The sequence below is a fragment of the Jaculus jaculus genome, chromosome 5, assembly GCF_020740685.1.
Source record: "Jaculus jaculus isolate mJacJac1 chromosome 5, mJacJac1.mat.Y.cur, whole genome shotgun sequence".
In the NCBI taxonomy this organism is placed as follows: domain Eukaryota; kingdom Metazoa; phylum Chordata; class Mammalia; order Rodentia; family Dipodidae; genus Jaculus; species Jaculus jaculus.
This window is the reverse complement of record NC_059106.1, coordinates 61003336-61014326: the sequence shown is the minus strand read 5'-3', so window position 1 is coordinate 61014326 and position 10991 is coordinate 61003336. Positions and strand designations below refer to the sequence as shown.

General features: G+C 47.2%; 1 protein-coding gene across 1 annotated transcript in view; it reads right to left on the bottom strand.

Annotated features, from left to right (window-relative positions):
• Window positions 1–1862: 1862 nt before the first annotated feature.
• Window positions 1863–10991, bottom strand: part of Sesn2 (sestrin 2) — a 29064-nt gene continuing 19935 nt past the window's right edge. Inside the window, exons 6-10 of the mRNA XM_004671251.2 lie at window positions 9407–9557; window positions 8857–8975; window positions 8358–8548; window positions 4130–4274; window positions 1863–3549 (exon numbers count right to left, since the gene is read on the bottom strand). Of these exons, the coding sequence (XP_004671308.1) occupies window positions 3463–3549; window positions 4130–4274; window positions 8358–8548; window positions 8857–8975; window positions 9407–9557 (693 nt within the window). The 3' untranslated portion in view covers window positions 1863–3462. The remainder of the gene's footprint in view (window positions 3550–4129; window positions 4275–8357; window positions 8549–8856; window positions 8976–9406; window positions 9558–10991) is intronic.

Here is a 10991-nt window from a genome sequence, read left to right as displayed (position 1 = left end):
GGTCAACACCTTTAAAAGCAGACGTGGGCTGGAGGGATGGCTTAGCAGTTAAGGCATTTGCCTGCAAAGCCAAAGGATACAGGTTTGATTCCCCAGGACCTACATTATCCAGATGTACAAGGGGGCGCATGCATCTGGAGTTCGTTTGCAGTGGGTGGAAGCCCTGCTGTGCCCATTCTCTCTCTCTCTCCCTCTTCCTCTGTCAAATAAATAAAAATATTGGGGGAAAAAAAAAAAAAAGAATCCCATGACAGAGCTTATGGAGCTCATGGGGAAGGGTTGAACACATGATGTGAACTCCTAGTTTAAAAAATAAATAAATAAAAATAAAAGACATAACTAATTGGATGCTTTTAACTCATGTATGTATATGTATGTATATGTATATGTATATATATATATGGCCAGACATGGTGGCACACACCTTTAATCCCAGCATTTGGGAGGCATAGGTAGGAGGATCACCATGAGTTTAAGGCCATTATGAGACTACATAGTGAATTCCAGGTCAGCCTGAACTAGAGTGAGACCCTACCTCCAAAAACAAACAAAATATATATGTGTGTGTGTGTGTGTGTGTGTGTGTGTGTGTGTGTGTGTGTATTATTTATTTGAGAGAGAGAATGAGGCAAAGAGAGAATAGGTGTGCCAGGGCCTATAGCCACTGAAAATGAACTCCAGATGCATGTGCCCCCTTATGCATCTGGCTTACGTGGGTCCTGGAGAGTCAAACCAGGATCCTTTGGCTTTGCAGGAAATGCCGTAACTACTAAGCCATCCCTCCAGCCCCCTTTTAACTCTTTATACTGTTCCTGTCTTTGCAGGGCTGGAGAGAGAAGGATGCAAAGCAGAAAAATCATGTGGTGGGGTACCCCTAAACTGTCAAACACTTCCCTCTGTCACAAGGTAAATCCAGTAGTAGAATAAAACAGCTAAGGTAGAGGGCTGTGGCAGTTTGAATGTGAAATGTCTCCCCATAGCCTCACGTGCTTGTGATCAGGCCTTCTATTCAAGCATCAGCCGGTGACAATTGTAGAGCTGAGCTTTGCTGAAGGAGGTAAGCCACTTTGGATGGGGCCCTGGGGTGCTTTAGCCCAAGCCTCTGCTTGCCAGGGCCAGCTCACTCTTGCTGCAGTCTCCCAACTGCTGTGGCAGGACGTGTGGCCAGCCTCTGCCCCGCCTGCTCTCCTCATTTTGCAGAGGCTATTTCCTGCTTCTGGTCTGCTGTTTTTGTCTTAGCACTGAGTAGGTAAAGCAACAGGTACTGCGGCCTCAGTCAACCAGACCTCATTGGAATCCTGGCCCAGTTGGTTTTAGCAATGTAATTTCACCTCAATTTCAATTCTTTTACAAGACTGCTGCAGTCTGGAGTAGCCTCCAAGTACCCAGCCCAGGACCAAACTGAGAAAAACAACATGGCCGTTATTATTCCACAGGCCACAGATGGGTGCCAGGACTGGCTACCTAAGCCACAGTAGACTTTTGTTTGTTTGGTGGAGCTAGGGATCTAACCCACAGCCTCATGCATTACTAAGCAAGCTCTGCCACTGAACCTCAGCCCCAGCCCAGAAGATTTCCAATGCCAATGACTCCCAACTGTGCAGTCACTGGGCACAAGTACAGGCAGGACAGAGGCCATCAGGTCACATCCATGACGCAATCACAGCGCCCAGCTTGTACTATGAGGTGAACCCTGACCTTCAGGAAATGGAAAAACATCCCAGGACTACAAAACAAACCTCAGTGAACTTTTATTTCTCGTCACCTAGAACTGGTCGTAAAACCAAAGATTTCAGCACTTTAACACTGGATACCCCTCCCCACCCACCCAGGGGACATTTACAGAGTTATCATGTCCCCTCTAGAACCCAACCCCCATGCTGGGGCGCCTCCCCTCCGGCCCCCCTTCTTTGCAGGAAGGGTATGAAGGGGTGCTAGTCGCTTCCCCGTGCCTGCACGGGCATGAAATGTGGCACGCTGGCCAGGCTCCTCTCCTGCCTAACCACATGGAGGAAGGGCAGCAACAGCCGCATCCCCGCCCTCGCCTTTCCCAGGCACCTCCGAACAGGCATGAGAGGAGGCATCTGCTGCTGGAAGGGTGAGGGAAGTCGGAATTCACAGTTGTTTGCTATTGAAAGTGCCTGGGGTCAGTCCTTGGCTGCTTCTGTTGCCAAGTAATCCATCTAAAACCCAGGAGAAGGAACAGATGGGATACAGGGATCAGGGAGGGTCCTTGGAAGGCAACCAGAAGAGGCTGACTGTGGGAATAAGGGTCCCCAGAGGCCTTCAAGGTCTTGTAAGAGAAATTAGTTTGCTGTTGGCAATTAGGTATGAGTGCCCAGGGCAAAAACCTCAGACCTTGGGAAATGTAAGCCACCCCCTCAATCTGCCGCTTGTTCCTCAGCTGTGGAACAAGAGAGTTGTGGTAATGTGCCAAAGCCACTCAACCAGTGGCAGGACCTACATAAGAACATTGGTATCCGGCTCTTACTGGGTGGGCCCTGGTACCATCTAGAAAGATTCAACTTTTTGGCAAGCATTCTTGGCAGAGCCCATGGGGACAGAAAGATAGGAGGCCAACCTCTGCAAAGCAATGCAGCCTAGGAGAATAGTTTCTCCTCTCTTGTAGGTATTGACTATGGCTTCACAGGTAAGGCCCTGATAAGGTCATATCTCATCCATAAGGGACCCAAATAGAAGTTCTGTTCTGAATGCAGACTGACCAACACAGGCTCCAACTCTCTAGAGCTAGTCGGCTCTGCGTGTGCTTGGCTCTTTCTCTCCTCCAAGACCTCACACCATGGGCCATGGGAGAAAAGGGTATGAGGACAAAGGAGACAAAAGGTTTAATCTAGGATTCAGGCAACTAACAGGCTGCCCAAGAGAACAGGCTTTGGGGGACCTGGGCACAGACCAGCTGTGACCCAAACTTTCACATTGATGGGTGAAGGGTAGGTGTGAGGTAATGAAATCTGATAACAAGGGGAAGGGGAAGGCAAGCTGCCTGGAGTGTCTGTCCCTGGGGGTCTTTGCCCCTCTCCCTCAGGGGCCGTACAGGGGCTTCCCAGTCCAGAGAGGTCCCAGGACTTGGTGCCTATGGCAGTCTGCTGGCACATAAGTGTGAACTCAGCCCCCTACCCCTCCTTCATCCTCTGTTTCTGGGGGCATGGGAAGGAGGGAGAGGAGGGGTATGGCCCTTGGGTTTTCCTAGTCCTCTTCCCGTTCCAGGGCAGAGCTGAGACCCCAGAGTCAGTGCAATGATCCTGTCCATTCCAGTGAGAAAAAGGAAGGTGTGGTTCAGCTCGGAGGCTGCACACCACACACATGCCCAGCCCCAGGGTGGGGATGGATGGGCAGGAGACAGAAAGGATCCTGGCTCTGTCTCCAGACACAGAAGTCCTTGCAGAGTGGACGATGCCCCGGGGTCAGCTGCTCCAGGTGCGAGTCCTTCACAGGAGGGAATCAGGTCATGTAGCGGGTGATGGCGCGGAGAGCATAGAGCAGGGCAGCTTGCATTCTGGCCTCTAGGAGCAGCAAGTTCACGTGGACCTGGGACACAGACCAGGGCTTGCTGACAACTGACCCACAGTTCTCCCTGCTTACCAGCTCCTGACCACTCACCTTACCCTCCCTTCCCCATGGAGACGCCCTGACCCTTGCTGGGGCTCTGAGCAACTTGGTGTAATGACTATGGAAGAATTTCCCTATCATGACTAATCTCTATCACACCTATCACACAATGCTAAAATAAGATCCACCACTGACTAGCAATAATGCAGGATTACATACATTGTCTCATTTCATCTTCCCAACAACCTTGAGAAGCAGGCAGCATGTATTCTCATTATAAAGAGGAAAAGCTCAAAGAGGAAAAGTAACTTGCCCAAACTCACATAGCACCCAAGTGAGTGCTAAGATTTGAACCCAAAGGCTTCCACTGAGGACACTGTGAGGAACAGGTACCTATCTTTTTACAGGTGAGTAAATGAAGTTGACAGTCACACAGAGGAATAGGGCCTGAAACCAGGTCAATAGTCCTGGGTCTCCCACCTGGCAGGACAGCCTCGCCCTGAGTCCCTCACTGGGTCCTGCCTTTTGCCCCCTCTGCTGGCTTCCACATGGCTCCTACCTTCTCTGAGTGGCGGAAGTGCCTCCAGAAGTGGTTGTACATTCTTCGGGTGGTCTTTTCTGGGTAGCAGGCCACTGTCTTGATGTAGACCTTGAGGTTCCTCTCCAGGAGCTGGTTCACCTCCCCATAGTCATAGTCATCATATCTGATGGAAAGACCCCATCAACGCTGTTACCCTCTGGTCTCAGAAGTAGCACAGCCCCCCAGTCCCACCCTAGGGAAGGAGGCACAGAGTGCGCCAGGAAAAGTCAGAAGGTAAGAAGCAGCAAAAAGCCTGTTTCCTTTTAGAAAAAAAATAACTGACATCACATAGGCCACTAGACTTGTAGGGGACCGCTCCAAGTAATGCATAGTCAGTGAGCATGCTCTATGGAGCTGTAACTGTGTGCCATGTGGACATGCAGTCATGGAATCCTCAACCCTACATACTACTGGAGTGTACAGGAAACTACGTCCATCAGCCCCATTTTACTGAGGAAGAATGTGACAGGAGTGAAGTCACTAGGTCAGACAGCAGGGTGTGAGTTTCCAAGTCAGTTCTGCTTGACTCAAAGGTCTTATCACTGTTCTTCAGTAAAGGAGGGGCAGGTGAGTGCACATTTACCTGGAGAAGGAAGAGAGTTAGGGCAAGGAGAACTCAGGACTCATTTTACAGATGGACAAACTAAGGCCTAGCAAAGACAATTCACTTGTCGGAAATCAAAAGGCAAGTTGGTGACAAGTCTAGAAGCCACTCTCGAGTTCTGTGAGCTAGGGCAGACAATGTACAAGAAAGAAAGAATGACTACCAAAGGGAGTGTAAGCTCAGTAGATAGAAATATGGGGAAAAGGACAATGTTAGAAAGGGAAGGAACTAGCCTATTCTATAATTCACTCTTTTGTTTTTGTTTTTCATTTGTGCACATGCACACGTGTGTGAATATGTGCCAGGGCCCTTTGCCACTGCAAATGAATGTCAGGTGCTTGTACCACTTTTTGCATCTGGCTTTACATGGGTGGCTGGGGAATTGAACCCAGGCCAGCAGGCTTTGCTAGCAAGTTCCTTTAATCACTGAACCATCTCCCCAGCCTTTAGAATAATTGAAAAGAAAAAAAAAAAACAGGGTCTCTTAACAATACAAACAAATATCAGATATTTGTGTCACTTTTTGTGTGTGTTGGGGACTTTAACCCAGGCCAGCAGGCTTTGCAAGTGAAAACCTTTTAACCACTGAACAATCTCCCCAGCCCTGGAGTAATTTTTGGAAACTGTTAAATGAGAGAAGCAAAAAAGGATTGGTGGTACAGGTCTGGGATCCCAGCTACTCTGAAGCAGGAGAATCACAGTTCCATCAACCTGGGTTATACACAGGAGCAGCCTAGGCAACTTAGTGAGACCCTCCCTCAAAAAGTGAAGAGTCGGGCGTGGTAGCGCACACCTTTAACCCCAGCACTCGGGAGGCAAAGGTAGGAGAATCACCATGAGTTCAAGGCCATCCTCTAACTACATAGTGAATTCCAGGTCAGCCTGGGCTACAGAAAATCCTACCTCAAAACAAGACAAACAAAAGCAAAAAAGTGAAGAGAGCCAGGTGTGGTGGTACATGTCTTTAATGCCAGCACTACCTTGAAAAAAGAGAAACACACACACACACACAAAAAGAAGGAAGGAAGAAAGGAGGAGGAGGAGGAGGAGGAGGAGGGGGAGGGGGAGGGGGAAGGGGAGGAAGAGGAGGAAGAGGAGAAGAGAGGTGATAGAGCACTTGTCTATCACTAGGTTTGATCCCCATAACTTCAAAAAGAAAAAGGAAAAAAAAAAAAAGACAGGAAAGTATGTGCTCCACTAAAGTAAAGTACTCTGATGTTTTTTAGTACATGAGTAAGACAAGTAAAATGAGTAGGCAAGAAAATGACAACAGGTCTTGGTTTTATAAAAGGAGATACAGGTGTGCTGATATACACCTAGGATTGTAGCACTTGGGAGGCTGAGGAAGGAGGATCTTGAGTTTACAGCCAGCTTGGGCTACACAGTAAGACCCTATCACCAAACCAAACCAAACCAAACAAAAAGAGCACATATATGTGTACACAGACAAAAGATACCTTGTGTGTGTGTGTGGGGGGGGGGTGGTGTTAGGGCCTCCAGTGGCTGCAAACAAATTCCAGACACATGTGCCACTTTGTGCATCTGGCTTTATGTGAGTACTGGGGAACTCACATTGGGTTGTTAGACTTAGCAGGCAAGCCTCTCTCTGCTTACAAATAAATAAATAAAATATTTTAGGGTTGGAGAGATAGCTTAGAGATTAAGGCACTTGCCTGCAAAGCCAAAGGACCAAGGTTTGGCCCATGCATGCTAGATGCACAAGGTGGTGCATGCATCTGGAGTTCATTTGCAGTGGCTAGAGGCCCTGGCACACCACTCTCTCAATCTCTCTGTCTCTGCTTCTTTCTCTCTCTCAGATAAATAAATAAAAATAAAATGTTAAAAAGTCTGGAGTTCAATTGCAGTGGCTGGAGGCCCTGGCATACCTATTCTCTCCTCTTCTCTCTCATAAAAAAGTACCAAAAAAAATTGTTTTAATTAGCTGGTTGTGGTATCTCACACCTGTAATCTCAGCATTATGAGGCTCTAACAGGAACACTGCCATGAATTCAAGGCCAGCCAGGGTTGCATAGTGATATTCTGTCTCAATAATAAAAAATAAGGTGCTGGAGAGATGGCTCAGCAGTTAAGGTGCTTGCTTGGAAAGCCTAATGACCTTAGTTTGGTTCCCCAGTACCCACGTAAAGCTAGATGCACAAGGTGGCACATGCATCTGCAATTTGTTTGCAGTGGCTGGAGGTACTGGTGTGCCCATTCTGTTTCTCTTCTCTCTCTGATTGCAAATAAGTAAATAAAAATTAAACAAACAAGAGCTGGGTGTGGTGGTGCACACCATTAATGCCAGCACTCAGGAGGCAAAGGTAGGAGAATCACTGTGAGTTCGAGGTCAGCCTGAGACAACATAGTGAATTCCAGGTCAGCCTGGACTAGAGTGAGACCCTACCTCAAAAAAAAAAAAATAAATAAAATAAAATAAAATAAAAAACATCAGGTCAAATAGCTTAGCAGTTAAAGGTGTTTCCGTATGAAGCCAAAGGACCCAAGTTTGATTCCCTAAGATCTACGTGAACCAGATGCACAAGGTGGTACTTGCATTTGTAGGCCATCTGCAGCAGCTTGAGGCTGACACTCCCATTCTCTCTCTATTCTATTTCTCTCTCCTTGCAAATAAGTAAATAAATGGCTGGAGAGATGCTCAGCTGTTAAGGTGCTTGCCTACAAAGCTCAACAACCTAGGTTCAATTCCCAGTCAGTACCCACATAAGCCAGATGCACAAAGTGATGCATGCATCTGGAGTTTGTTTCTAGTAGCTGGAGGACCTGGTGTGCCCATTCTGTCTCTCTTCTCTCTACCTCTCTCTCTGCTTGTAAATAAATAACTAAAAATATTTGGGGCTGGAGTGGTAGCTTAGCAGTTAAGGCACTTGCCTGCAAAGCCCAACAACCTGGGTTCAATTCCCCAGTACTCATGTAAACCAGATGCACATGCATCTGGAGTTTGTATATAGTGGTTGGAGGCCCGAGTACACTTATTCTCTCTCTCTCTTTCTTTCTCAAATAAGTAAATAAAAAATAAAAATTTAAAAATATATATTAAAAAAAAATCCAGGCTAGAGAGCTAAATGGCTTAGAGGGCATAGCACTTACCTGCAAAGCCAAAGGACCCAGGTTGGATTCCCCAGTAGCCACATAAGTCAGATGCACAAGGTAAAACTCCAAATGCAGGCATGTACCTTAACTGCTAAGCCATCTCTCCAGCCCAATGAACATATTTTTAAAGGGCTGGAGGGTGACTTAGCAGTTAAGGCGTTTGCTTGCAAAGCCAAAGGACCCAGGTTCCACTCCCCAGGACCCACATTAGCCAGATGCACAAGGAGGCGCACGTGTCTGGAGTTTGTTTGCAGTGGCTAGAAGACCTGTCATGCCTATTCTCTCTCTCTCCCTCCCTCCCTCCTTCTTTCTCTGTCAAATAAATAAATAAATATAAACTATTAAAAATATTTTTTTAAAGGAGAAACATTTGAAAAATAGTATAGACAAAAAGGAAAAGAAAAAAGCAAAGAAAATGATAGTGAGTTTAGGGGGAAAACTTGTGGCATGACATGAATGACACATGACATGAATGAGATAATAATTGCTCACCTGATGCCGAAGACACAGTGGATGTAGTTCCAGATAGCCCTGCGAAGCATGGAGGTGTCCACACCGCTGTGCATGGCAATGGTGTTGTAGGTGAGACTGTAGGCTGCCTGAAACTTCTCATCCAGCAGCTGTCCTCCCTCAGGGTAAAGCCGCTGGATCAGTGAGTAGCCATGGTCTTCCCAGGTATAATCCTGAGGAATGAGGGGAGAGGTCAGTGAGGCCTTAAAGCCTGAGGTTGGCCAAATACCTATCCTCTGGACGTCTAGAATACACACTTTGGCTCTCCACAAAGTTCCTTCTCTGTACCACAAATCTGACACATTGCCAGTTCTAGACCTTAGGAGCCAAAGATGTCCCTTCTTGATGAATTTCTCTCTAGCCCTGGGACCTCCTTCACTTAGGGTACAGACAAGACCTTCTGGGTCTTCACTGCCTTCATTTGCCCGCTGCTTCTATGTAGATCTTAAGCAATGTCCAACACCAGTGCAGGGAGCCCTACCTGGGCACGAAAGGTGGGGGGTGCCTGAGCCCCTCTCCGGGTGAAGTCCTCGTAGCCAAAAGTGGGGTCTTCCACAAAGCATAGCATGTCTGGGTGTGGAGATGGCTCCAGGATGTCAGCTAAAGAGCATGTTAGAAAGAGGTCACAGTAAGACTAAGGCATTATACATATACAAGGAATGGGCTCTATTTTTTCTCTCTCTTTCTATTTCTTTCTCTTTTTCTTTAAAATAAATTAAATTAAAAAATTAAAGCCTTCAAGAATTTGGGGGGATTACCATGGTTTACTGTCTATTATTATGGACGTTGTCAAAAAAAAAAAAAAATTAAAGCTGGGCATTATGGCACACGCTTTAATCCCAGCCCTTGGGAAGCAGAGGTAGGAGGATCACCATGAGTTCCAGGCCATCCTGAGACTACACAGTGAATTCCAGGTCAGCCTTGGCCAGAGTGAGACCCTACCTCGAAAACCCCAAAAAGAAGAAGAAAAGAAGAAGAAGAAGTGGTAAGAGGTGGGCAGCCAATGGGCCAGGACACACATGATCCTGTACCTGAAGGGGTAACCAGGAGGCTCTCTGACTTCTCCAGCTCAAAGCGGTTCTCCATTTCCTCCTGGGAAGCTCCCTCCTCTCGCAGCAGGCTCTCCTGCAGCTGCCTCATGCGTTCCATCAGAGCTTCCACATCACGTGCTGCTTCAAAGCCCTGCAGGAAAGATCCAATGGTAACCGCCTAGTCCTCCTTCCTACATACCAGGATTTCCTAAATGGTCATAAAAACTAGGGCAGCCTCTGAGCACCCACTGACATGGGCTGTGCTACCCAAAGGGAAGCCCTCGAAGCTACAAAAGAGACAAGTGACTTCCTGAGCATCAACTGTCCTCACAGGTAATTTATCAAGAATCTGGGGTCTAGCCAGGCGTGGTGGCACATGCTTTAATCCCAGCACTCAGGACGGCAGAGGTAGGAGGATTACTGTGAGTTCAAGGTCACCGTAAGACTACATAGTGAATTCCAGGTCAGCCTGGACTACAGTAAGACTCTACCTCAAAAAAAAAAAAAAAAAAAATCTGGGCTTTTTTTCTTCTTCTTCTTCTTTTGTGGTGCTGTGGGTCAAATCCAAAGCCTTATTTATAAGCTAGGTAATCAAACCACCACTGAGCACAGAGCACAGCAAAGATTAATTTGGGGCTGGAGTGATAGCTCAGCTGTTAGAGTGCTTGCCAGAAAAGCTTAGGGACCCAAGTTTGAAACCCCAGTACACATGTAAAGGCAGATGCACTAAGTGATGCATGCATCTGGGATTTGGTTGCAGTGGCTAGAGGCCCTGGCATGCCCATTCACACTCTGTGTCTACCTCTTTCTCTCTCTCTCAAATAAATAAAACTTTAAAAATATTAGATTTGTTAAAGTGCCAAAAAACAACGGTTGTGATGGGTCAGTCCTATAATCCCAGCTCTTGGCAGGCTGATAGTAAGGCAGGAGAGTCATGGTAAATTTGAAGCTAGCCTGGGCTACAGAGTAGGACTTTGCCTCAAAAATAGATGCATGAAAGAAGCTGGGCGTGCTGACACATGCCAAATCCCCACACTCAGCTGGCTAAGATAGGAGGATGGCCATCAGTTCGAGGCCAGCTTGGGCTACAAACTGAGTTCCAAGTAAGCCTGGACTAGAATGACAACCTGACTCAAGAAAGAAGAGAAAAAAACGTTTTAAGGGTTGGGGGATATAGCACAGTTGGTGCTAACTAGCTCGTACAAAGCCCTGGGTTCCAACCCCAGCTCTGCATAAGACCCGGCATGGTGGTGCACACCTGTAATCCAATACATGGTGACATACCAAGTTTGAGGCCAGCCTGGGCTACATGTGACCTTGCCCCACTGAAAAAGAAGAAAGGAAGGAAGGAAGGAAAGAGAAAAAAAAGAAAGAAGGAAGGAAGGAGGGGCGAGCCCGGTGTGGTGGCGCACACCTTTAATCCTAGCACTCAGAAGGCAGAGGTAGGAGGATTGCCTTGAGTTTAAGGCCACCCTGAGCTAGAGTGAGACCTTACCTTGGAAAAAAAGAGAGAGAAAAGAAAGAGAGAAAGAGCCAGGTGTGATGGCACACACCTTTAACCCCAGCACTTGAGGTAGGAAGATCA